This window comes from Camelus ferus, chromosome 21 (genome assembly GCF_009834535.1).
Source record: "Camelus ferus isolate YT-003-E chromosome 21, BCGSAC_Cfer_1.0, whole genome shotgun sequence".
Lineage (NCBI taxonomy): Eukaryota > Metazoa > Chordata > Mammalia > Artiodactyla > Camelidae > Camelus > Camelus ferus.
In genome coordinates, this window is record NC_045716.1 from 17,998,218 (window position 1) to 18,024,982 (window position 26,765).

The 26,765-nt window shown below is 42.2% G+C and overlaps 2 protein-coding genes, 2 long non-coding RNA genes and 1 other non-coding gene across 8 annotated transcripts; 2 read left to right on the forward strand and 3 right to left on the reverse strand.

Moving 5' to 3' along the window:
• Window positions 1-494: 494 nt before the first annotated feature.
• UFC1 (ubiquitin-fold modifier conjugating enzyme 1) lies at window positions 495-4,451 on the reverse strand. The gene is made up of 6 exons (XM_006173963.3): window positions 4,170-4,451; window positions 2,118-2,185; window positions 1,817-1,880; window positions 1,449-1,525; window positions 1,110-1,200; window positions 495-915 (listed from the first exon to the last, which is right to left on the reverse strand). Exons 1-6 carry the CDS (start codon window positions 4,290-4,292, stop codon window positions 838-840), a joined length of 501 nt encoding a protein of 166 aa, XP_006174025.1. The 5' UTR covers window positions 4,293-4,451; the 3' UTR covers window positions 495-837.
• Window positions 2,853-3,016, reverse strand: LOC116658830. The gene has a single exon (XR_004314123.1). It is a non-coding gene; the product is annotated as a U1 spliceosomal RNA (small nuclear RNA).
• A 1,188-nt stretch (window positions 4,452-5,639) lies between the features above and the next one.
• LOC116658687 lies at window positions 5,640-6,753 on the forward strand. The gene is made up of 3 exons (XR_004313942.1): window positions 5,640-5,718; window positions 5,833-5,843; window positions 6,744-6,753. It is a non-coding gene; the product is annotated as an uncharacterized LOC116658687 (long non-coding RNA).
• A 469-nt stretch (window positions 6,754-7,222) lies between these two features.
• Window positions 7,223-17,028, reverse strand: LOC116658686. Its single transcript, XR_004313941.1, has 3 exons — window positions 16,521-17,028; window positions 16,304-16,444; window positions 7,223-14,287 (listed from the first exon to the last, which is right to left on the reverse strand). It is a non-coding gene; the product is annotated as an uncharacterized LOC116658686 (long non-coding RNA).
• Window positions 17,029-17,133: 105 nt separating this feature from the next.
• Window positions 17,134-26,635, forward strand: DEDD (death effector domain containing). 4 transcript variants are annotated; one of them, XM_032463898.1, is made up of 6 exons: window positions 17,436-17,453; window positions 19,057-19,089; window positions 23,742-24,133; window positions 24,337-24,444; window positions 24,757-24,903; window positions 25,448-26,635. In XM_032463898.1, the coding sequence occupies exons 3-6, from the start codon at window positions 23,806-23,808 to the stop codon at window positions 25,822-25,824; spliced, it is 960 nt and encodes a 319-aa protein (XP_032319789.1). In that variant the 5' UTR covers window positions 17,436-17,453; window positions 19,057-19,089; window positions 23,742-23,805; the 3' UTR covers window positions 25,825-26,635. The 4 variants fall into 4 exon arrangements, with proteins under 4 accessions (XP_032319786.1, XP_032319787.1, XP_032319789.1 ...); XM_032463895.1 differs by lacking the exons at window positions 17,436-17,453; window positions 19,057-19,089 and adding an exon at window positions 17,134-17,293; XM_032463896.1 differs by lacking the exon at window positions 19,057-19,089 and having other exon boundaries at window positions 17,349-17,453.
• The last annotated feature ends 130 nt before the right edge of the window (window positions 26,636-26,765 follow it).

Below are 26,765 nucleotides of genomic sequence, written 5' to 3' on the forward strand. Positions count from 1 at the left end.
AGGATTGTCTTTAAATCATCGCTCCAAAGCAAGTCCCTAAAGTACAGAATACCATCGCCCCATCCTGTGGCCTTTAGGGATGTAGATACGACAATCATGGTATGGCCCTCCGACTTCCAGCACATATCATTCCCAGGGAGCAGGGGTGTGAATGTGGGAAGCTGCAGGGCCTGGATCCAGCCCACAGACCAGTGAAGAAGTATCCACATAGGGTTGGAAAGATCCCTGGTGGGCAAAGAATGTTAGCCCTGCAAAACCATTCCTCAGGCATCTTGCAGGCCAAAGCAGTAGGCTCCCTGCTAAAGGACAAGAGCAGAACTCAACAGCAGAGAGAGCAGTCAAGATTTCCTTTCATTCCCCAATTCCAGACCAGAGCATCCTCCATTTCCCTCTCCTTCCGGAACTAGTGTAATTGTACAGGTGCCTTGGGTCTCAGCCTGCTGACCGTTAGCCTGCTCACCCTCTATTAACTGCCACCAATGAGAACCACAAGCCACTGAGGAATCAGCTTTTATTGATGAGTTATCTCCAGAAACTAAAAAGACTATGTATCCACTTTCAGTCACCCCCATCCCTCCAGCACCTTACACTGCTCCACCTGGAGAAGGGATATAAACTGTTTTTCAAGGCCCTAGTCTTTCCCCTCCCTGTGTAGCCCAACTCAGAAATTCAGTAGCAGTACTGTTGTTTTTTTCAGCAGTGTCTGTTGCAGCTACAATTATGGCTGAAGGGGTGTGGGGGTAAGCAGTTAGGTGAGTAAGAAGAGTGATGCACAGGAAAACAGGAACGTAGCCTATCAAAGGTCCCTCTGTCCTGCCTCAGTGGCTCCATCCTTCATTAGTTGCATTTCTCTTTATGCTGAATCACTCCTTTCTGAATCAGATCGGGGATTTCCACTGCCAGCCAAGGACCCAGCTGCAACAGAAGGGAGACCCTGTGAGATTACTACCACCCAATCAATACCTCTTATTCCACAGAAGCTCCTTCCTAGAGATATTCTAGGAGAACACGCCCAAAGGAGAACAGTTATTCCTTGTACTCTCAGTTACTTTTATTACACTGCTTAGGACCTAACCACTTCCCCCTCCCCCTCTGTATTCCAGACTTACCCCTAGAGCCATGAGATGAGCTAGTCCAAACTTGGGCACGTTCCTGGCCCACAAAGGCTTAAAGTGATCGGTCAGGCATATTTTGCCACCCCTGTAAGAGGGACAAGATGAAGAAGGTGTTGACATGCAAGGTATGCTATAAAGCATAGCAGGTTCTTGGGAGCACAGGAAGACTACCAGTGATCAGAACTGAGAACAAGTTCAGCTAAGTGCTTTTGCCCAGGGTTGGCAGAAGACCTGGAGCAGCTCTAGGCCAGCAGACTCTGGGAAAATTCCTGCCTTCCAGAGTTCTTCTCCAAAGCCTTCTTTGACCTTTTCCCATCTCCTTTTCAGTCCTACCTGTACATCTTTGCTGTTTTTCCATCCAGTTCAGGGACTGCAATTTCTGGAGCAGTAGTGGGATATGTGATAGGAATCTGGAAGAATTATAAAGCCTTAATGAAACAGAATCAAGATAGAAAGGAACCAATCTAATCAGACATACACATTTCTTAAATGAAATGCTCTGCGAACTCCCCAAGCAGCATGTACATACCAGGATTCTGGACATGGAGAAGAGTAACTATAACCTACACTTGCTTCAAACTTCAGCCTTTCCCTCCCATTTAAAAAGTTTTCTTTGGTCCCTCAAAGAGGTTAGCTTGTGAATAATTACCTAATCCCTCCTGTTCTACTAACCTCCATATTCCCTACTCCATCATACTCACGTCAAACTCGATGTCAAACTCATATTTGAGGAGGTCATGGATGTACCAGCATTTTCCAAACCACCTGTAACAAAGACCAAACCTCAGTCCAATCTTCACATTCTTCTAATTCTCAAATGACACTTTCTTGGTTTAGGTGACCAGCCTGGGAGCCTCATGGGGTACGAATTGGGGAACTCTGGAACTGTGACAGTGGAGACCAGAAAGGGAAAGGAAAGGCCTAGCAATGTGCTTTAGGACATCATAATGCTCAAACTATGTAAGATCCCCACCCCCACACCTCCCAAGAGGGTCTGCCTACCGAGTCCCTTCCTTGTTGGACTCCAGTCGGAACCAATCATTGTCCGCATTCTTGTTGTTCTCCACATACTAAAAGCAGAGAATAAGGTCTTTGAGGGGGGAGTTGGGACCAAGGGCAGTCCCCACTCCCTCAAAAGAAAAGTGTGTGATTACTTCCTCTCTTAGTATGTTTATCCAACTTTTCTGGCATAAGTAAAGCTGAAGACAAATCTACATGGTAAGTAGGGGACTTATCCTGAGCAGAGAACAGAATGCTTGGGTTCCACTCAATTTAGCTGGCACAAAACACTTTATGATATTTTCTGGGTCCTATTCTCACTTCTGACAGTGTCTGCCCTCATCCCACAATTCATTTTACGGTATATTCCTTCGCTGGAGGACCTCATATAGTCCTGGTTTTGACTAGCACCCATATGCTGATGACTTCCAATCTTTATCTTTAATCCAGACCTTTTCTCAGAGCTTCAAACTCCATTATTCATCTGTTTACTGGAATTTCTAATTCCATTTCACAGGTACCTGAAATTCAGCATTTCCCCCTAGTCTTTCAGATCTGTTTCTCCACTGTATCAATCTCAGGTGGCAATATTAGCATTCAGTCAAAAACCAAGCCAAAAATCTGGGAGTCATCCTTGACCCTCCCTCTCGTTTACTCTACAAACCAGTCCTTTATGATGTCCTGCTGATATTACCTTCTGAATATTCTTCAAACCTATCTCTTCTCTCTAACTTCACTATAGTTACTGAGTTTAGATCATCATCTTTCTTTGGCTTTTTTTTTTTTTTTTTTTTTTAACTTGAGGAAATCACAGGGGTCAGCACATCTGGAGTGCAATGGATAAGCCTCACCCTGGGAAAACCACCTTTGTGATCATGGTATCTCCCTTGCCAGAGAAGTATCCTTTGCCTGGATTAATGACAGCCCCCTAACTTTAGTCTTATCCCTGTCAATTCTGTTTTCCTCCCTACTTCCACTGTAATCAATCTAAACTCAAATCTCACCATGTTACTCCTCCACTTAAAATCCTTTAAAGGTATCCCAATGCCTCCAAGATAAAATTCAAGTGCTCAAACCTATTCCTCAAGTCTTATCTACCACACCCTGCCACACATTTGATGCTCTAACAACTCTGAACTACTTGTGTTTCTTCACACATCATGGTGTTTCTAGCTTCTATGCCTTTGCTTATGCCGTTTCTTTTGTCTTAAATGTTCTTCTCTTACCCTCATGTTTTATCAGGCTAACTTATGTTTAAGGATCAGCTCAAGCATTGCCTCTTCTAGGAAGACTTTCTTGACCAGACTCAAGCTGGATTAGGTATCTCACCTCCTGCTTCAAACATTCTAGCAATTTCTCAGACTCCCTTTCCCTCTTTCACCTTGTAAGGTATTATAATGATCTGTTTCTGTCTATCTCGGTTGGCTCCACTTTATTTGGCCTTCCCAAGTGGTACTAGATGTACAATATATACATATTTTAATGAAATGAATACATGTACCAGGAAAGCTGCTGGTCTTTGAAACAGAGACCACCGCAAGGAAGTCAAACTTTCTTCTTCCACAGAAGGGAGACTAGCTGAGAACATGGCTCATTCCTAACTACGAGCTCAGCTCCTCAACTCTCTGCAACTAATACCTGCTTGAGGTTTTAGCTTTAACGTGTATTCCTTCCTCAGGACAAGTAAAGGAGGTAGCAGAGAGAAGCGGACCAGGACTTAGAGCATCAGGAATTCCTTTTGACCACCTCCCCTACATCCAGGAGAGCAACCATCTGGGGCCAGAAGAACACGTCATCTTCCAGGGCAGCGTATCCCTAAAGTAACTGCTGTTTTTAGCCAAAGTCTGGTTCCACCGTGGTTTCTAACCTGAGTCTCTTCTACCTCCTCCCCTCCGCGCCTCCCTAAGCCCCTCAGCCCCGCAGTCGTCTAATATCTATGAATTTGGAAGTTAAACTTTAAAACCGGAAGCGGCTTCCACACGGAGCCGATTCGTAAGGACACCTGATTGCCCGCAACCCTTTTGCGATGCGGTCCGCAGCAGAAGCACTACTGACCCGGATAAGAGACTGATACTCCTCTTTGAGTCGCTGCACCCACAACTCTCGATCTCGAGGTCCTGCGTTAGTCTTCAGCACCGGGATCTCAGACACAACACGCCGGGTGGCCTCGTCCGCCATCTTGGTCCAGGGCGCAAGTGAAATGCGGAAGTGGCATTACCTGTAGTTTACATTCAGAGTGCCTCCATCTTTACTATGGGAAGATGGGATATTGGGCTACCTTAAGGCTTCCTAGAATGCGATCTTTATTTTCTAGTAACGAAGACAAATTTGTCACCTGGTCACCAGCTTGTGGGTACAACGAGAGGAACAGAAAGGAAACGGATTACTCTGTTCTGAGTATGGCACCTAATAAACGGCAAATTGCTGAAAGAGTGACTTCCGTTCATGCTCAGAAACGTAATCTCAGAAAACCCTTCCGGCCACTTTCCCAAACTTAGAGTTGTTAGAATTTCAGTCTGTTCTAGGCACTGTTTTCTTAAAACGCGAGATTCACACGTTAACGCTTGGAATAAGCTTCCTTAACTTCCATGTAGTCCGGGTGAGATAGCGGGGGCCCGGGGGGTGTGCAGGGAGGCATGCAGTCATCCAATAAGAGGGTATTGAGCTCCTGGTAATGATTGGAAACCGTGGAGAATCAAAGTACAATATACAGTCTTGGCTGTTTAGATTTAATACAATAGAATTAAACAATTTTTAACAAGTGTCAAAGGAGTTCAGAAGTCGCAAGATGAGTTGCCTTACTCTAGCCTAGACATTTTTGCTTCTGGAATTAACTTCTCTAGGAAGGAGTCACGTCTCTGACTCTTGTGCACGACACACAGTAGGTACTCAGTAATCCTTTGCAGAATGTTGTATCTTCCTAAGTTGGCTTTTAAACCCAAGAGCATTATTTTTAGCCTTAATTTAAGTGTCTTGTTTACAATGTTGATAGTTTCAACCAGTGTCAGTAACTTTGGATCAGAGCCCATTAACCATCAAATTCTATAGTCTTATCTACAAAATTTAATTTCTAATGGCTGAAACCTCCATTACAATGTTGAGAGCAGACATCCTTGTCTTGTTCTGATTTTAGGAGGAAAAGCATTGTCTTTCTGAAGTGTAATATTAGCTGTAGGCTTTTCGTGAATGCCCTTTATCAGGCTACAGAAGTTCCTTTCTCTTTCTAGTGTTAAAGGTTTTTTAATCAAGAATGGATGTGGATTTTTTTTTTCCAAATACTTTTTCTTTAATCACTGAGATGATGATGTGAGCTTTGTCTTTTATTTCTTTCTTTAAAATATTGGATATTCAATAAGGCTAAGGCAAAGCTCTGTAATATCTCACTAGAGATCTCTCTCCTTGAGAAGTAAAGGTTTATTCCCTTTTGGGTGTGGGCACTGTGAGATGGCAGATGCAGAGATTTGGAATGAGGCTTGCAATTTAATTGGCATAAGACTTTGGAGATGGGGAGAGAGAGACAAATGGGTAAATATAGGTTAAAGGATATAAACTTTCAGTTATAAAAAGAAAAAATTCTGAGGATCTAATGTACATCATGACTATAGTTACTAAAATGATATTGTATGTATTGTATGTTTGAAAGTTGCTGAGAGTATATATTAAGCATTCTCAGCACACACACACACACATACATACACACACACGTTAACTATGTGAGGTGACAGATCTGTTAATTATACTGATCTTGGTAATCATTCCACAATGTATATGTATATAAAATCATCACAGGTATATGATATACATGTATATCAAATAATTTAATTATATACAAGTGTATTTGTCAATTATTCCTCAATAAAATTGGAGGGAAAAGACTTTGAAGAGTTACTTTAACTCTGGGAACTGCATTTTCTCACCTATAAAAGGAGGATAGTAATGCTTATAGGGTGACTGTAACTATATGTGCAATGTGTCTTCATTCATTCACATAATAGACTTTCAGGATGAAATTCGTATCAAATATAAGCCATTAATTTTCAAACTTTTAAAATACTAGAGCCAGGTTAACAAGCAGACTCTCTCTTGAAATTTCAAAATACAAAAATGACCAATGCAGATCTACTCTTGTTCAAGTTCAGGCAGAAGACCTCTAGCTTTAGAATACTTCCCCTATTGTAATCTTTAATTGTTTTGAAAGACTGGAAGCTCACAACATGGACTGCATGTCAATCTTGTTTATTGCTGTGTCTCTAAAACCAAATGCCATAATGCCTGACACAAAGTAAATGCTCAATGAATATTTTCAAAATAAAGGAATATCTTGATAGGTAAGTTAAGCATCAGAAAAGCTGTCTTCTTAAATCTGCATCTTACTGCCCCACCCCCATCACCTTACTAGAGCACTTTATAAAGCAGAGCTCATAATGTACATGATAATACAAAAGGCTGTCTCTTCTTTAGACATTGGGCTGTCTCATAAGTATAGTTGTATCTCTGAATATTTCTTTTAGAGATTCTTTTTTCTTTTTAAATTATAAGCTTAGCTTATTCTTGCTTTAAGTAATTCTCACAAGAGTTTGAAAAGACTGAAGAAGAGTGTATAGGTTGGAACTTCATCTTTTTTCAAAGGAAGAGCTCATTCACATGCAAATATTTATGGAGTTCCTACTACATTCAAGCACAAGGCAGGCAGAGTCCTTGCCCTCATGGAAATTGTCCTAGAACAGCTATAAAAAGGAATTGGACAGAACTGATTGGAAAACTCAATTCTGAGAAATGCACTGATGTCAGACCATTGTTAATGGGATAGTACTGTTGGGTACACAGGGAGCACCTGAAAATGGTTGAAAATCCCACTGTTGGTCACCATGGGGAAAGGTAACTCCTGGGACAAAAGGAGAAATCTTGAATTAGGGAAGGAATTTAGATTTTTTTCTCCCTCTGGTCTTTAAGGGGTTAATCTGGACTCTGATATTCTGGAAGATAACTCAGAATGGTGAGGGAAATGCTGGCTCTACTACAGGGAGGTAGCCACCCTTTAGAGGATCAGTGTAGATGGGTTTTAGAAATTTTTCTCTTTTGTTACTGCCTTTAATTATTCTGGACACTTCAGCAAAGAATTCTTGTAAGTTATAACTTGGTCTCTGTTATGCTGTGGGGAATTAGGGTCCACACTTAGAGAACTTGGTAAAGAGAATGATTAAATAAATAAATAAATAAATAAATAAATAAATAAATAAATAAACCCCCTAACATTTACACAGTGCTTACTATGTGCTAGGTACTGTCCTAAACATTTTGCAAAATTAGCTCCTTTAATTCTGGCAACAACCTTAAGATAGTGACTTCCGTTATCCTCATTTACATTTGAAGAAATGAGGAATAGTCAAGTTCAATGAAAGAAACACACACAGACACTAATTTGTAGAACTGGAATTCACTCTCAGGCACAGTCTGGCTCTAGATTACATCCTTAACCAACTGATAAGCCTTTCTATCATTTCTAGCCCAATGTGAAATTAGCAGCATGGATCTGGGGGGGGGGGTTGGAAGTGGTGGCAGGGGGCTGGTCAGGGCCTTAAAAGGGCATATAGCTATCAATAATGAACCCATGTTTCTGAAAACACAAAGACTGATGGTTCTGAACCAAGCAGTAGAGCTGCAGGAACACAAATGAGACAATCAAACCCTCCCTGGAATGGGCTGAATTGTGCACAGGACCCTCTGGTATCACCCCCAGGGACATTGGAACTATGGACTTTGAGTTTAACTGTTCTCTACTAGCTAGTAAGATCTTGGCAAGGGTTGGGGGTGCCAGAGGATTTTGTTAACAAAGATGAAAAGATGTAGTCTTTGGGGAGGAGAAACTAATACACAATCAATTACCATAAAATAAAAAATCTTTATTCTGGAGGTATACAAAGTACTGCCTGAATAAGTATGCCTGAGAGAATAAGGTAAAGCTAGTAGTATTTGAACTGGACCTCTTAGGAGGAATACACTGAATGTGCAGGCAAGGAGAGAGCAAGGTAAGTACGGTATTCTAGGCAGACAGAAGAGCATACAAAAGGCTGGAAGGCATTAGGGAATACAGTTATTAATGACAGCAAATATCCAGATCATTATTTGTAACAGAAGGGGAAAGAGAGCTCCTAGAAACCATTAATGTTATACTAATTATATGCAATATGCTATATACAAATATTTATAAAATAAGCATAAAATCAGACTGCAAAATTTTACACACACATGGTTTTAAAATATTCACTCTTAAATAGATAATGCACATATTTACTCAAAATTCAAAATGTACAAGAGGATATAGAATGAAACACAAGTTTCTTATCCCATTCCTTGGCTATTTAGTACCCTTCCCGAGGGGTTCCTCCCCTCCAGCTAGTTTTTTATATATCCTTTCAGATATATTCTATGCACTTACCAATATGTACACACATGTGCATTCTTTTAAAACTTTTTATGCACATCACAGCATACTATACACATTTCTGCACATTGCTTTTTTCACTGGATAACATATCTTGGAGGCTGTTCCAAATTAATGTATATAAAACTACCTCATTCTTCTCCTCTCCCCTCCTTTCTTCTTTAGTAGATGTACACCACTGTATGGATCTACCATGATTTATTCAACAAGACCCTCATGGATGTATATTTAGATTGTGTTCAGTCTTCTGCTATTACAAACAATGTTGCAGTTTATAGTCTTGTCTACTCATCATTTTGCACATGTATAATAAATACTTAGATATGGAACTGTTGCCACAAAAGATTGGTGCATTTTAAATTTTGTTAAATATTGCCAAATTGCCCTCTATAAAGACTAAATCAATTTTTATTCCTATTGGTGATATATGAAATGACAAGCTTTCCCCCAAAACAAATCAATGTTAACAACAGAGTTGGGGTTTCTAAAATTTTTTTTTTTTGCCAATTTCATGACTGAAATGGAATCGCAAGAAAATTTTAATGTCCATTTCTCTTATTATAAGTACGGCTGAATATATTTTCATAGGTTTAGTACCCATTTGTATTTCTTTTTTTGTAAGTTCCTATATCCTTCGCTCCTTTTTGATTATCATCCATTTTTTCTTACTGATTTGCATGAGTTTTTTTTATATTAAAGAGATTAGCCATTTGTGATGAGTTGTAAATATTTTTCCCAGTTTGTCATCTGTCTTTGCTTTTATTTATGGTATTTTTTTTTAACCATGTAGAAAATTTTCATATATGAAGTTATCAGTTTTTTTGCTTATAATTTCTGGTGCTGAGATATCACAAAAGTCTATATTATTTTTTTAAAAAATTATCCCATTTTCCTAGAGTACTTTTTCTCTTAAACTGAAAGTGGCTTTGCTTGTTCCAGCTTATTTAAACAATACAGAAAAATAAACTCAAAATCCTACCTCAAGAGATTAAAAACTATCACTTTAAATATATATCCTTCCAGACATCTCTATGTACACATTTCCTTTCTTCTACATTCTCTGGATTTATATAGGTTTTTGAGATGGATGCAAAACTTCAGAACTTTCAGCTTTTCTTTTTTCCTAGTATGTGTAATTAAGACTATACATTTTTCTGTAAGCAAAGCTTTAGCCATATCCAAGTTTTGGTATGTTGTATATTTATTATCATTCAGTTCCAATTATTTTCTACTCCCACTGTGATTTTTTTGGGGGTGTGGGTTAGAAGTTTATTTCATAACTTCTAGTTACCTTATTGCTACTTATTTCTAGTTTAACTGCAATGAGGGCAAGAAACACACTTTGTATAATTTCAATACTTTGAAATTTGTTGAAATTTGCTTTATAGCACAATACGATCAGTTTTTTAAAAGTTCCAAGTGTGCTTGAAAATAATTAGTAATTTGCAGTTTGGGGGTATAGTGACTATATTTGCTTGTTGAATGAAATTTGCTCATGTTAAGATTTTTATATACTAAATTTTTTTGTCTATTAGTTCTTTATCAGTGAATGAGTGGCGTGATAAATCTCCTGATTGTGAATTTGTCTATCTTTCCCTTGTAGCTCTGTTGCTCTATATATTTTGTTATTCAGTGCATACAAATTTATAACTTCCCAGTGAATTGGACTTACTGATATGAAATGCCATTATTTCTAGTAATGCTTTTGCCTTCAAGCCTACTGTATTTGTTATTATATAATTTTCTTTTGGTTTATGTTTGCATAGTATATTTTTCTCATTTTTTTACTTTCAACCTTTTCATACCCTTATATTTTAGTTTCTAGTACTTTATATTAACTATGATTAGCTATTAATGCATATGGAATTAATTTTGAAGGGTATTTAAGGTGACATCTTTATTAATACAAAATTTCCACACATATTTGGGTCTGTCCTTGGACCTTCCATTCTATTCCATTAATTTGTTTACTCACAGGGTATTAACCCACTGTTTTAATTATTGTAGATTTACATATATGTTTATATCTGGTTGAGTTGGCTTCATTACTTATCTTTTTCAGAATTTTCCTTTCAATTATTCCTTATTTTTCCATGTGAATTTAAATACATTTGTTTGATTTTTTTTAAAATCCTGCTGATATTTTGATCTAGACATTAAATTTATAGGCAGTGTTGGGAAATTGACAACATATGTTCTATCCAAGAACATGATGTTACTTTCCATTTGATCAAGATTTCTTTTATGTTGGTAGCATTTTAGAATTCCATTCATACAGATCTTGTACATTCTTGTTAGTTATTCCTAGGCATTTTATCTGATTTGTTGCTATTGGGTCTTTTCTTCAGTTTTATCTTTTACATGTTTATATATATAAAGGATATTTATTTCTGCATGTTACGTCCCCCTACATCACTTTACTAAATTGTTATTATTTGTAATAATTTTAAAGTTGATTTTCAAGATTGTCTATGTAAATAAGCTATCATCTGCAAAAATGATAATTACATTATTTTAGCCATGTATAAATGTGTATAAATAGCTAAAGCTTGGAAGAAAACACGAAGAAATGAGGTAATATGAGTTAGGAAAATTCTCTTTGTTATAACTTCATTAATGTTTAGCTAAGACAGTAATAGGATTTTTAGCATTTTAAATGAGTTCAAGGCCTGGATACATGGTGTTTTTGAAATCAAAAACACTACATAAGTGAAATTGTACTCCCTTCTGGTATTCTGAGGAATTCACAATATGGCAAATGTCCACATTTTCAAACAGGGAAATTCTAGATAGTGAATTCTGGAAACCAAAAAACTGAGATTCCTGATTCTCAGTAAAACTATAGAATAGCTACTAAAGAGTGTTTTATGAGTGAGAAAAGAAAGCAGTGATCCTCAGATGCCTACAGGGGTTCAGCACGATGTGTTTCAGTCTCCCCAAGTGTCAGCTCTTCCTTGCCTCTGGGCTTTTTGCAGGTATCCTCTCAGCCTAAGAGATTTCTCCCTTTCTTTACAAGAAGGCTGACTCCTTTGTCTCCTTCCGGTCTCAGCTTCCATGTCACCTCCTCAAAGAGAAGCTTTCCCCAATCATTCATCTTCCTGTAACAGCATTCTGTTCTTCTCCTTCATAGTACCCATCTCAATTTAAAGTGATTTATTTGCTATTTTCCTTAGTGTCTGTCTACCCCTGTATACAGTGAACTCCATGAAGACATGGACCATGTCTGTTTTGTTTACCACGTGTTTCCTATCCTACATGCCTATCACAGTACTTGACATTAGTAAATGTTTACCATGTATTTATTAAATAAATGACTGAATAACTCTCCTTGCCAGTATTACTAGATTAACAGACTAGGAGGACATCACAGATACAGTACATCTTGATTTCAGAAAAACCTAACAGTTTCCTGATATGTTCTTTGAAAAGGATAATGAATTGGCTAGAATATAGAAGCATTTTTATTCGATTAAACAACCAACCAAAGAAATGATTAATTCTCTAAGTAGCTGGTGGGGTTGGTAAGACAGGGATTTTTAAATTTTTTTCCCATCATGGCCTGCCTGTATGATAACCAATGACTTGGAAAAAGTCATCCCCATGGGGGCAGCAGAAAGCATTAACAAAGACCCTCCTGAACTTCTGAAATCTGGTGAAAATTGTTATATATAAATATTAGATAACATTTATCCAGTACTTACAAAGCTAGGCCCTGTGGTGATACTTCACATATATTATTTAATATAGTCTTAGAACAATGACCTATGAGATCGATGTTATTTTATATCTGTCGCTTTTACAGATGAGAAAATAAGCTCAGAGAAGTTAAGAAACTTGCCTAAAGTCACATTAGTGAGGGTCAGAGCTGGCAAACAAAGAAAAGAGAGTAAGTTAAGGAGAATTTTGGACAGATCATTAGGAGTCAGTGACTGATTGTGGTCCCTATTCTTCTATTCCCTAGGAGGGAGGAGTCACCAGAATTCTAGTTAAGGGCTTACAGCTAGTTAGGAATTACGAGTGAAATTAGAAGCCAGTATGATGCCTGGGTGAAAATGAGTAACTGGAGTAGCTTGGTAACTGGAGTTAATGGGGGCACCAAGAACTAGAAAGGACTGTCAGGTCAGCAAGTCACTGTAGAATAAAGTTCAAGAGTAAAGCCCAGGCAGGGCCACAGGGATCAGAGTGGGCCTGGAAGATTCAAGAGGGTATCTGGGACGATGGGTTGCTAACAGCGTGCAGAATTCTTTAAGGGAAAGTCTGGTTTTAAGACTTTAATTCTGGCAGAACTAGGGAACAGCATGGACTGGGACAAGCAGCCTTAATAGAGTATTGAGATCAAGGAAGATAATAGATCTATTATAATTTGAGTTGGTACTACCATTGACTTGGAAAAAAAAATTTAGTAGGGACATATTAGCTATCTGAAGGGCTGACATGTAACTATGATGTATTGATTCAGAGAGGGGAAAAAAAAAAAAAAGGACCAGAAAGTGGAAGTTACAAAGAGATTTTTCTAAGTACAGAAAAAAAGGCTTTTCTAATCACTGAAAATTACAGTGAATTAAGAATTTTAGTGCAAGACATACTGGAAATAGAGGCATGTGAAAGGTAGCAGAAGGATGTCAGTTTAAAGATTCTAGTGAAGGATAGAGATAATTGTGGGAACAGAGTTTATTAAGAAGAAGGAAAAGATGGGAGTCAGGGTCCAGTTGGAGGGGCCAATGTTTGAAGGCTAGAAGGATGTTATCTCAGCTGAGGCCTGAAGGAAGAGACAGGAACTGAGGAACAAGGCAGACGAACAAGAGAATCCTACACAGGGTTCTCAAACTTCTCAATAGAGTTTTCTCAAGTTTTTAGCTGAAGCAAGGAGAGGGTGGAAAAAACATCAGGCAATAGATGAGGTTTATGCTGTAACTGCAGAAATGATGTATAGTTTAATCCAAAGGGGAACAGCTGTTTAGCCTCAAATGACAAAAAATCTTGTTTGAAATATTTTTCTCCGTATTGGGCATGAGAGTGCCCACCTCTACGCAAATCTCCTTGGGTTAGTTATTTACTCCATTTCACCTCAGGATATCTGCTCCGCTCTTTATTGGCATTATGATCTCTTCAGCACCTATACCACCTGTACCTTCATGTTATTAAGAGTGAACTTCAAGGGTCCCCCAAACAGAAAACATTTCTACAAATGTAGTCATAAATGGACTGATTTAGGAACAGCTGGCCAAGCAATTGTCCCAATGTCTGGAATTTGTAAAATTTAGTTAAGGTTTGGCCCCAGGGCAAAGGATTAAGTCCTACAAATCCTGTAGAGGAAGAGGGATTACTTTGAAGGCCTAATGAAGAACCCCAGCCCTTGCTTTAGCTTTCCATTCTGAGTGAAGAGGGCAATCTGTCTTTTCCCCGCAGGCTGCAAAGAGCAGACAGGACACCATAGTGTCAGAGATGGCAGTCCTCCGCATGGACTCTCCTCTCTTATCCTCCAAATGGGGTTGGGTTAGGTTAGAGAGGAGATGGGCTCATGGAAAGGAATTACTACTGTGATGCCAAGACTGCTAGGTGTTAAATCACTTCTGGATATGGGTATAGAGAGAATATGATTCTATTTTAAGAAGTAGGGTCTGGGTCTGCCTCTTTCGTGGGCTTATGTGGTGGGGCACATCCCCCTTCCATACATCACAGCTAGTTCTGTCCTGATGAGTTCCTTTCTGAAAAGCCAGGGAGTAATCTGTGAAGAAAATGAGAATATAGGGAAGGTTGTTTGCAAATGAACAGTTCCAGTATCGGAGGGAGGGACTGGGGCTGTAGACATTTTTAGCTTTTTCTAATAGGTATCTCTTCTCTTCAGTCTTCTAAAGTAGAGGCTGTTCTTTCTCCCACTCCTGTAGGAAAGGGTGGCAGGCTATCATTCTTCTCTGCTATCCACTGCTACCTTCAGATGACTGTGCTTTCATCCTCTTGCAAAAAATCTTCCCTCTTTGAAGCTTATGCCATTTGGCTGTACTACTCTTAATCCTTCATGCTTACTGAGTGCCTATTAGATAACCTCTCTGCGCCAACTCTTCCTATCATTCTGGGTGGTTTTAGGAAAATCCATACAATCTCTAGTTAGTTCTTGACCTTCTCAACTCCAATTTATACTCCTACTTTTGATTCCTTAACTATGCCATTTCTGACAACACAGGTTTTTCTTGAAGGCAGCTTAAGGGCCATAAGAAGGAATGGGAGAGGTGGTATTCTTGAGTGTGGAAATATTGGTGGTGCTAGAACTGGCTGGTGTCAAGTTCAAGACCCACTGAAAGACTGCAACTGGCAGCCCTGACACAGAAGAATGGAATACATGGGGGTTGAATTCCACATGATATTTGGAGGAAGGTTCAGGATCTGGATTTGACCTTTATGCTAAGCGTCCTGGAAACCTGGGTCTAGAGTTAGCTTTTAACCTTTCCTGCTAGCTGCCTTTCTGGGGACATCTGACACTTTTAACAACTTTCATCCTCTTGGAAGACTCTCTTCCCTCTGTTTCTGTGACAATCACCATCCAGTGTTTTTCCTTCCTCACTGGCTGTTCCTTTTTGAAGATTTTCTTCTTCTACTTGTGCCTTAAATGTTAAAATTCACCAGGGCACTTGTCTTAGCCCTCTGTTGTTCGCTGGGGAGTTTATCCAAATTTATGGCTTCAGCTACCACTGAAATGTTCATAATTCAGAATTTCTGGCCTGTACAACACTGGAGTTTTTAAAAAGTAGTTTTCTATAAAAGCAATACTAAACAAATTAAAACAGTAAAGATGGATCTAAAATAAAAAGTGTAAGTTTCATCCCTCCCAGGCCTAATCTTCATGTTTGTTTGTTTTTAACACTTGTATGAATATGCCATACATATTCTTCTGCACTTGCTTTTTTTCCATTTAATATATTTTCTCCTATGTTTCAGATCTGTGTATTCAATTACCACTAGCGCACCTCCATCTGGCTGTCCCATAGGTATCTAAAACTTTCCTTTCTTTGGACTTCTCCCTTATGATATATATATCTATCTCCCTCATGATATATATATATATATCTCATTATATATTATATATATATCTCGTATGGCTAGCATCTTTTTGCAGTCAACAGCATGAAAAAATCTGTTTTTATACATTGTGCCTACCAGTCACTCAGTTTACCTCAATTTTGTTTCTACCCCACCATATCTCTGAAACAGCTTTCTCCAAAACTACGAAAGGACTTACTTGTTGCAAAATCCAATGGATACATTTTAGCCACATCTTACCTGAACTGTATGTTAACACTTTGATCAGTTTCCTTGACACTTCTCTCCTGGTTTCTTATTTCCTTCCTATTTACCCCTTCTCAGTGTCCTCTTTTCTGTTCCCTTCCCTCATCTCATTCTTTAAATGCAGATATTTCTCTCTCAAGGCTCTTACTCACTTCCACGGCTTTAACAACCTTCTATATTCACACACTCAGGCGTGCACACACTCCAAACCCTCCTTTGGGACTCCCACCCAACATTATCTAATGTTCCATTGTCTAATGGATATCCCACAGGCGCCTAAAACTCATTCTTCCCCCACCTCCCAAAGCACAAAGAAAATGGTATTATTATTCCCCATTTGCCCCAAGTCAGAACACTAGGAAATACCCTGGATTCCTCTCTCTGCTTCATACCCACTTCCGATCAATTTTTTCCCCATTTGCATTCCCCCTTCATAGGACAGAGCACAGTCGTATCTTACCTGGTAAGAGCTTCCGAATTGTTCTTGACTCTAATTTCGTCCCCTCCAATCCATTCTCCCCATTGCAACTAGTGATCTTTCTAAAATGCAAATATATCGGTTCACACCTCCGCTAAGACTCTTCAAGACGTATTCATCGCCCTTAGGATAAAATCAATTAATTCACAACGCCTCGCGTTAACCGGCCCCTTCCAACCTCCCAGGCCTCATCTATTACCTCTCTTTTAATGATACCACACTGCTGGCAATTCCAGATGGTACCTGGCCCCCCACCCCCAATTCCCAACAGTCCAGGATTCAGCCCAGGCGACACTTCAGGAAGCGCGTGTTCAAAAGGTAAATGTTCAAAGAGTGAAATCTGAGAGGGTATCTGAGCAGCGCTTTCTGTTCCGTACTCAGGTTTCACAGAACGTCCGGGTTACCAGGAAGCTCAGAGCAAAGGTCAAATCCAGAGCATGAACCTTTCCCCAAGTTCGCAGGGCAACCCTGACCCCGTAATGTTCCGCCCTTATGCGTCATGGGTACCAGTCGCAGTCTTTCAGCTGGTCTTGAAGTCGACACCAACCAGCTCCAGACCCACCAATGTTTCCACACTCAAGAATGCCACCCTCTCTCATGCCTTTACACGGCCCTGAAGCCGCCCTGAAGAACAACTTGCGTTGCCAGCTTGCCCGAAAGCAAGATGGCTGCCAATCCCTATTCTCTGCTACCAAAGTGAAGCTATCCCCTCCCCGTTTAATGCCGCTGCCAGGCTGCCCTCACCTAGCATGGCTACTCCGGCTCATGCCTCACTATGGTCTCGAAGCCGCCGCTAACCGGCCAGGTTCCGGGAGGCGCTGTTCAGGATGCAGCCACCCCCGCCCGCCTCTCCCCTCCCCCACGCCCGCGGCGGCGGCGGCGGCGGCTGGAGCCCGGATGCGGCCCCGTGAGACAGGCCCGGGAGAGCGGCGCGGATGGATCCAACATGGCGGCGCCGAGCCTGAGCCGAGAGTGAGGCGGCGGGGCGGCCGGGGTGGGGAGGGGGAGTAGAGCGGGACGGGGCGGGGCCGGGCGGGGCCGCAAAGGGCTTGGGGAAGGAAAGTGGAGGGGGAGGCGGTGGCGACGTCCAGCCTGAGAACCTCAGGAGAGGGAGGTGACGGGACGCTGCGAGGTGGGGGAGGGGAGCGGCCGAGGGGGGCGTGCGGGGGAGGTGGCAACTGTGGGAGAGGGCAGGGTCGAGGCGGAGGAGTAGGGCAGGGGAGGGGCGTAAACAAGGGCCGAGGCTGGGCCGGGCTAGGGGTATTAGAGAGGCCGAGGTGGGGAGTGGGGCTACGATCCCGCCGGGCTGAGGGGGTAGGAGCGGGAGGGAGAGGCTGAGGGTGTGAAGGGGAAGGGGGCTGGTGGCTTGTGGTTGGAAGGGGGACTGGACTCTTGTGAGGGGTGTTGCGGAGAGGTGGGAAAAGGTGAGGATGGGACTTGAGACGTTTGGAGGGAGGTTCTTTAAGTGTTAAATTGAAGGTGGAGGGGGAAGGGCCTAGGGGAGACTTTGGGTGGAAAAGGAGAGAACGGAGGTTTGGGGAATGGAGAGCGTGTCGGTGTGACGAGGTAATGGAGAAAGTGAGAGTCTGGGAGGAAAGTTTGGGAGGAAGGGGGACGGGATGGGAGATAGGACGGTGGAGCTGCACGGGTGATAGAGGTTCGGGAGTTTCCCTTTCCCCTGTGGAAAGGGAGAGAGAGCAGAGTTGAGCAGCATCAGTTGCAACCAATTCTAATTGCCAGGCCTTTAGCTTTTACTCGAGTGGGAAGGGCAGAAGGGAATGGTCATGTGGGTTTGGAGAATTGGGGTTGGATGAGGGTTCAACTGGATTTGCTTTCCAAAAGCTCCCTAGCTTGCTGCTCCCTTGTTTTCCCTGGTTACCAAAGGAAGGGAAAGTGGGGAGGCTGGTATGCTGGAGTGTGGAAGGAGTGAAGGGCTTTCCTAGTTTTAAGTAATTAGCAATGCCAGAATGGGGAAACAGCCATGCTGTGATGGAGTCCTGTCTGCTAAAGTGGTGGCTCTGGAAGTCTGAGACGGGAAACAGAAAACACAGGATTGCATCTAGGCAGCCATGCTAATTAAATGAGTGGTTTAGTTTCCAGACCTTTCTTTCGCTGTTTAAGTGCTAGGAGGGAGGGGTCGGTATCCATATATGAAAAATGTTCTTGGTGAAATGTGTATGTTTGAGTGGATACTGCCCCAGTGGATATTTTGTTGTGTGCCAGGTAAGGGAAAGAGTGAAGATAGAATTTGGAGGATAGTTGTGATCTTATAAGTGAAGTGATGGAAAGAAAGTGCCTTCTTTGGCTTTGACCACGTTCTTCCTAATTCTTTTCAAAGATGAAAGTCAACGTTAATGCTGTAACAAAATAGGTGGTCTCATAAGGAATTGAGGAATCAGGTGAGATGTCAGAGGATAATTGGTTTTCCCAGAAGTTGTTGAATTTGGAATGTTTCTTGCCCTGAGCCACTGAGGCTAGAAGTTCCTGGAGTTGGTATTGTTTTTCTGTAGTAGAGAGTTAGGGAAGCCTGGGGACTTTGTTAGAACTGAGTTCTCTCATTTAGCTTAGAGTGGATTATTTCAATTGAAATGGCTTTAGGCTTGTCTATGTATTTTTGCAACTGAGATTGACTGACTCTTTGGGTCTCTGAGGTTTCAAAATAAAGCTTGAAAATTTACCCCACCCCCGCCCCCCGTTTGTTTTTGTTTTGCTGCTGGCTTTGAACCTTGTGCTAGGAAGAGACCTGGGAAGTTAAGTTTCTTGCAGAGGTAAGTCTGGAGCTTTTTATTATTTTCTAACAATAGAAGGGAATGGAAATGGCAGTAGAAATGTAATGTGGGTTGAGCCCACATTAGATGTCAGGGAAAATAGGTTTTTACCCACCCAAGTACATAAGATCTGTTGTAGTCACTGTCCCTTTGGGTAACTGGAGATTGGTAGGAGGGAAAGGAAAGCAGAAATTAGGTGCCTTGGGCAAGCCTCCAGCTTTGTTTTGTTATTATCTAGTGTTCTTGGTCAGCTCTGAGAGAAACATTTTTAAACATATGGAACATTGTACTCTAGTCTACTAAATGTTGCCCTTGGAGGGTTGCTGAGGCACCTGCCATGGGAAGGCTTTTCCTTTAGCTTACTCTTTCTTCCAGTTGTTCTGGAATCTTCATTTTGAAAACATACTATGTAATTCTGACTTACAGATATTTGGTTACATTTTCTTGGTGCTACTAACAAGGAAGCTCTCTGTGTTAGTCTTAGCCATCTTTAAGGTTTTCCATGCCCTTTACGTTTCAGGTTTCAAGACATCACTCTTTAGTTTTCCATATGACTTTCCCTCTCTGAGGGCTTCTGAGAGAGTCAAATACCTCAAAAAATACACATCTCATTCCTGGTTGGGATGGGGCTAGACTCTGCTTGAAAGTAGAAACTTAATAGATGAACAATCAATAAAATCAATCAAGAGGATGTCCTGTAGATACATATAGATTGTCTTTTGGCCCTTGGCTGGCTTGGACCTCCCTAAAGAAAACAAACAACAACAACAACAAAACCCTCAACTCCAGGATATGCAGCAATTCATTTGAATAAAGAATTAGTTTGGGGAACCTCTTTGGGGGATCCATATGTTAGGCTCTCAAATGGACCCAAATCAGCCAGCAGGATCAGGACTTTGGTTTACTGAAGTGTTTGTCTCCTGGTATCTGACGGTATTTCAGGCACCAAGATTCAGAAGTTCTTTCTGATCTTCTGTTTAGAGGGGGTACATTCTCCTCACTGCTCTGATACCTTACATCTAGTATACTTTAAACTGAGTTCCCTCGATTCACTGCCACAGAAAGTTTGGTTTAAGAGGAAATTGGTCACATTCTTTTAGTGCCGAAGTTAGATTCTTGGAACCCCCATCTGAATTATTGAGTGAGTGAACTCACCATCCTAAACGATAATTAAGTGGGGAGGGCTGCCTATTAGCCTGCATGCCAGCCTCCTGACATTTCTCCCAAGGACATGGCCTTGGGGAACTTCTACCTCTTCTACGTTTTGCTTCATTCCATAAGCAGTGTAAGTCTGACCAGGAACCTAACAAGAAGAGTCTGCTACTGATCTAGTTTTGGGACTTTAAAGATGACTGCAAGGGTTAAGTGCAGGATCCTTTCTGTCTGTCTTGCAGGGGATGGCTTTTCTCTAATCTTCACAGAAATCCAGATTGAACTAGGTCAAATTAGACCTCCTGGGAGGGGGCAGAAGGGAGTGTAGCCCTATTACCTGCTGTTCACCTGAATAGCAACAGCAGGTGATAGAGAAGCCAAGGTTGGAGTGGAATGGAACTCCTTAGTTAAGTTAAATGAGTCTTTGACTGGCTTTTCTTTCCTTCTGAAATATTGTTTGATGGGTTTGGGTTGGGGGGACCAGATGGGTTCCTTATCCAGGTCTAGGGTGGATAGTGACATTCTGTCTCTTCTTTAGACCCTTCATCATGCTCCATCTAGAATAGGGTTTCTCATCCTTAGCATTATTGACACTTTGGGCCAGATGCGGCTTTGTTGTGGGAGGCTGTCCTGTGCATTATAGGGTGTTTAGCAGCCTCCATCACTTTTACTCACACTAGTAGCACCCTCCTTACCACCCCCATCCCCCAGTTACGACAATCTAAAATGACTCCAGACATTGTTGAATGTCCCCTGGGGGACAAAATCGCCCCTGGTTGAGAACCACTGACCTACAAGTTGTGACAATCCTGGCACTTTGATCTAGCCGAGGACCTAGGACTTAAAGGTGGCTGTTTTCCCCTTAAATCTAGGGAGTTAGCCCTAAGGGTTGAGGCCTGCTGTAGAATTGCATCCATTGATACATAATTAGGGCCACAGTGCTTTGCTGTATTCATTTTCCAGTAACCAGGTACGTGGGGACAATATTTCTTAATTTCCCAGAGTTTGTAGTCAGGACACTGAATTAGGGAGCTCTGGAGCAACCTGCTTTTCTGATTGGTTGAATGTGAAACCTGCCTATCTGTTTTTTTCTGGTATCCTCATAATCAACAGCTGACCAAGGGGAACAGGTGGGATAGGGAACAAGAAGAAGTTGTAGGGGCTCCAAGGAGGCTGAGTCTTCTCATATTGCCTGCTATGAGCAAGAAGTTATTTTTTTTCAGTCCCCTCCATTTGTACCCTGTGACTGCAGCAGGTGAAACGAGAGGAAGAGACAAGGAAAACCAGCTAATAGTTGAATAGGTATTTTCCCAGTTGTTTCCTATGCTTTGGGTGGGGCATCTGGGCTCTCATAGTTAGATATGGGCTGTATTTCCTGTCCACATGTCCGAACCCATGGTGTAGGGCTAGGTGATTCCAGGGTGTACCTCCCCTTTTCTCTGGGGTTTGAGTATTTCTGTGCTTCCATTTAGGATTACTAAAAAAGAGAGGACCAGGTCCTACTTGCTCTTCAGTGTTTTGAGTCCCCAACAGCTTGACTTTTCTGAAGTAGTTCATCATTTTCTTCTCTTTCTTAACCTAGCCTCAGTTTCTTGGAGTATAAAATGGACAGAACAACCTGTCTCATTGTTGAGTAGGGTGCTGTGGAATGGGTAGCTCTGCAGTGTTGGGGAGGCTATAGCTAGTTAGAATATATGCTGGGTGCCTGAGTTATGTGTATTTTTTTTTCCCTCTTAAAATAGCTTTATTGAGATATAGTTCATAAACCACATAATTCACCTATTTAGAGTATACAGTTCGATGGCTTTTAGTATGGGCATAGTTGTGTGTCGAATTGAGTGAATTTTTAATGGGGTCCTCTCACTCTTGGACTTAAGTTTTTTCCTTAATTGATACTGCTTGTGGTGATCTCTTGGAGATTCAGTTCAGTTCAACAACAGGTTGCTCCTACTATGTGCCAGCCTCCATCCATTGCTGGGCACTAGAGATATAAAGAGGAATATGACTTAGTCCTTCTACATGAGTCACTTAAGATCTAATAGGATAGTAAATACACAAACAATTTTAGTACACTTTGATAAATGGTTTAAAGGAAATGCACACAGTGTTCTATAGGAGCACAGAAGAGGACTACTTATCTCAGCATGGGGTGTAGAGAATGAATTTGAAGATGGCATCTGAGCTGAATCTTAAAGGTTGAGTAGGAGTTAGCCATCTGAAAAAGGGTGGTGATGGAAAAGAAGGGAGAGGGGCATTCAGGCCAAGGGAACCTGAAGAAAGCTGTAGAGAAATGAATTGCATGATATATGCGAATTATAAACAGACTGACAATGTTAGAGGAAAAAAGCAAGTTATGAGGTTGACAAGGTAGGCATCTTGGTGTGTTGTATAAGGAGTTTGGAGTGTTTTTATAGGTAGGGGGGAACTGTAGATAGCTCTTAAGCAGAAAAGTGATGTGGTCAGTTGTACATTTTAAATAGTTAATGCAGCTGGATGTAGGGGATAGATTTAGCCAGGTTAAGGTTGGTGGTAAAGAAAGTCCTTAAGGATGCTGTTGTAGTAATCCAGGTGAGAGATAATTGGGACCTGAACCAGGGCTGTGGTAGTAGCGGTGGAAAGGTGAGGCAGATTTAAGAAATGTTTAGAAGTAGCATCAGCAGGAATTTATAATTGATTGGGTGATTGGAGGTTGTGGTCAGAAGATGGAGCAGTATCAGGTGGTTCTGCCTGGCCAGGCAGTAAGTATGAGTGGCTAAAGTGGAAGTGAAAGTTGTTGGACTTGAGGATTGGTTTTTGGCTTGGTCACTTACATTACTCAGGATAATGGAGAAATTTGTGTATCAAATGGCAAAATATATAATAAATGTAGGGATGTGATTGGTCATTGACAGGACTGGTAAATGACAACGATGAGGAAGGGTTAGAAGGTGGTATATCCAGATGATGTGTGAACATCAGGGGAGTACAAGTGGCATAGGAGAATTGCAAGAATGCTCAATGCAGGGGCTTAGTAACGTTGTTCTAGTTCTGGCCCTGCTGTCCCTAAGTTCATCTGCTGCAGCTTCTATGTTAGAATTAAGAGTGAATTCTCTACTTCCCTTCACTTTTGGCTACCTTTCATTTAAGGAATGAATTGATTGGGGTGGGAGGCTGGTAGGGAGAGTACAAGGGACCAAAAGCAGTATTTTGGAGGCTGGGGGAAAAATTGGGGTAATATCTAATAGCCATTTCTGCTGAATATGTAGCACTAAAATTGCATATAACAGTCTCTCTTAGAGGAAGTGACTATATTTCTCCAGTTGGGTCTGGACATAGGGCAGCATCCGCTGGGTGTGGAGAGTCGTAGGTTTTATTTTTTAATAAATACTTTGTAAAATTTAAGAAACACTTATTAAACACTACATTGTGCCAGGCATTGTGTTAGGCTCTGGGAATATAGGAACGCATAAGACTAGCTCCTGCCATTGAGTGGCTCACAGGTTCTTTCCTTGCCCTTACAGTATAGTGGGGATTGCAGCTGCTGAGTGGGAATTCTGGAAAGCATTGCGCACCTGAGCCCCCAGCATGGCGGGCCTAAAGCGGCGGCGGGCAAGCCAGGTGTGGCCAGAAGAGCATGGTGAGCAGGAGCACGGGCTGTACAGCCTGCACCGCATGTTTGACATCGTGGGCACCCACCTGACACACAGAGATGTGCGCGTTCTTTCCTTCCTGTTCGTTGATGTCATTGATGACCACGAGCGTGGCCTCATCCGAAATGGACGTGACTTCTTATTGGCGCTGGAGCGCCAGGGCCGCTGTGATGAGAGTAACTTCCGCCAGGTGCTGCAGCTGCTGCGCATCATCACTCGCCATGACCTGCTGCCCTACGTCACCCTCAAGAGGAGACGGGCTGGTGAGGGTGCAGCAGGGGCTGGGGACACTGGAGTCAGGGAAGAGTTGTGGGAAGCCATGAGTGAGCAGCGTAGGAGTCCAAGCGGGAGGAGGCATTGACCCCGGGAAGTACCGAGGAGAACAAGTTGTGAGGCCCATTGGAGGGTTGGACTAGGAGAAGGGAAGGGTGTATCTTCTCCTAAATGAGTCCTTCTCTCTCTACAGTGTGCCCTGATCTTGTAGACAAGTATCTGGAGGAAACATCAATTCGCTATGTGACACCCAGAGCCCTCAGTGATTCAGAACCGAGGCCCCCCCACCCCCCTAAAACAGGTGAGAAGATATTAACTCCCCCTAATGTCTGTAATCAAGAAAGAGGACACTGGACCTGTCATTTTCCCAGCTTTGCCAGCTTAAAGAAAGGACTTTGTCCCCCCCCCCCATATCTGGCAGCATAAAAATCAGATGAGGTGTTAATGCTTCATCAGGTCCTGTAATTGTTCCCACATTTTGTCCACCTTTCAGGTCACATTATTGATACTGCTCCTAGTGCTAAGTCTAAATGATTCCTTCCTCATTCCAAGGAAGTATTTGAATTTCTGCTTTTACCCTGCTATGTCTTCTCCCTTTTTACCCTCTGGTCAGTGCCTCCCCACTATCCTGTGGTGTGCTGCCCCACTTCGGGCCCTCAGATGTGTAGCAAGCGGCCAGCTCGAGGGAGAGCCACACTTGGGAGCCAGCGAAAACGCCGGAAGTCAGTGACACCAGATCCCAAGGAAAAGCAGACATGCGGTGAGAAAGTTCAAGGGTTCTAGGTGTGGAGTAGACTTGAGGGGAAATACAAAGAACTGCTGGGTTGCTGGGCAGTTTATGCTATTCAGTGCAAGGCTCACTTTGATTGTTATTGCAAAGTGAGGTTGAATGGCTTAGTCTCTGGGTGGAGAATTCCTCTACTTTGTGGCAGAGTACATTCCAGTTCTTTCTAGTTAATACCAGATGAAAGAGATGCCGTTACGCCATCCTTATTGTAGGATGAACCAAGTCATGATAGAGTATTAAAGTGAACTTCTGTGTGTTAATTAGGAAGATATCTCCTAGAATCAAGGTGCTACCTGTAAGTGATGGAAATAATCTGAGCCGGGCATGGCTCATTTAAGGGAACTTCTTGAGTTCAGGCAAGGATTTCAGAGGTACATAGAAAGGAACTGGTTCTGGGAAGAGAGAGAGAAGCTGTCCTGTGATATTCCCAACTTTGCTACTCTGCTGCTCTTTTCAACCTTGCATGTGAACTCAGCCCTCACTGCAACCTCTTCTGCATATATTCTTTTCCCCACAGACATCAGACTGCGGGTTCGGGCTGAATACTGCCAGCATGAGACTGCTCTGCAGGGCAATGTCTTCTCTAACAAGCAGGACCCACTTGAGCGCCAGTTTGAGCGCTTTAACCAGGCCAACACCATCCTCAAGTCCCGGGACCTGGGCTCCATCATCTGTGACATCAAGTTCTCTGAGCTCACCTACCTCGACGCATTCTGGCGCGACTACATCAATGGGTCATTACTAGAGGCACTTAAAGGTGTCTTCATCACAGACTCCCTCAAGCAGGCTGTGGGCCATGAAGCTATCAAGCTGCTGGTCAATGTGGACGAGGAGGACTATGAGCTGGGCCGACAGAAACTCCTGAGGAACTTGATGCTGCAAGCATTGCCCTGACCTTTTCCCCCTTCTCACTTCTCTGGGGACTGTTCCCACCCACCTCTGGAGCTTACATACTGTTCTGGGGTTTGTTCTCTACCCTTCCAACCAATCACACCCCTGCCTTTTTTTTTTTTTTTTAAAGGAAAGACAAAGGAAAAATGGAAGTGGTGTTCCCCACCCCTCCCTGCACCCATGTGCCTGGGCTTCCCCTTTGTGTCCCTTTTCCACTTAACCCCCTGATGTGTGTCTCACCTTGCCACTGAGCCGTAAGACAAATGTATAGGGAGAAGCAAAGTCTATAGAACATAGTCTTTGTAAGGGATTGAAGTGAACACTGCTTTGGGGTGCATTGAGGGGTTTTCAGTACTTCTGGCTTTATGAGGGCTCTTAAATTTTGTCTGAAAAACCAAAGGGCTGTGAGTAGGGAGCTGTGTGGAAGGTGGGACTTTGAAGTGTATTTTGGAAATTAATCACCACCCTCTCCAAAATTATAGAATTTTTAAAAAACAAAGAAGCTGTGGCCCTTTCCACTCTATCCTGGCCTCTGGTGCTGCTCCTCTGCCTCATTCCCTCCATTCCATAGCTTCAAACCTGTCTGGTGTGGCTCCATCCTTTTGCCCCTTTGTCATACCTCTTCAAATGAGTAATAGGTAAGAGGACTAGGTCAGCCCAGTCACCTTCCCAACTGTGGTGTTTGTGTGTTTGCACACATACACAGGGTGGGTGGAGAAGAGGTTGCTGATTCAAATACACTCCCCCTGAAAAGGGGAAGGGAGTGTGACACTTTATTTCCATGTTCAAGTGAAAATAAATAATGTACCCTGCAGCCCTTTGCCCCTTTGCTTTCTTCTGGCTTGGGCAAAGGGCATCATAGGTGAAAGTGAAGTAATTCAGTATCAGTTCCTTTCTTGTTTTTCCTCCCCCACCCTCTATCCTCACTCCCACTCCCAAGCTTG

Coding starts and splice junctions, on each gene's coding strand:
- UFC1 (XM_006173963.3), bottom strand. CDS start 4,292: ATGGCGGACGAGGCCACCCGGCGTGTTGTGTCTGAGATCCCGGTGCTG. Junction 1,201..1,448: donor AAAACAGCAAAGATGTACAG/GTAGGACTGAAA, acceptor TCCCTCTTACAG/GGGTGGCAAAATATGCCTGA. Junction 916..1,109: donor CTCATCTCATGGCTCTAGGG/GTAAGTCTGGAA, acceptor CTTCTGTTGCAG/CTGGGTCCTTGGCTGGCAGT.
- DEDD (XM_032463895.1), top strand. CDS start 23,806: ATGGCGGGCCTAAAGCGGCGGCGGGCAAGCCAGGTGTGGCCAGAAGAG. Junction 24,134..24,336: donor CCTCAAGAGGAGACGGGCTG/GTGAGGGTGCAG, acceptor CTCTCTCTACAG/TGTGCCCTGATCTTGTAGAC. Junction 24,904..25,447: donor CAAGGAAAAGCAGACATGCG/GTGAGAAAGTTC, acceptor TTTTCCCCACAG/ACATCAGACTGCGGGTTCGG.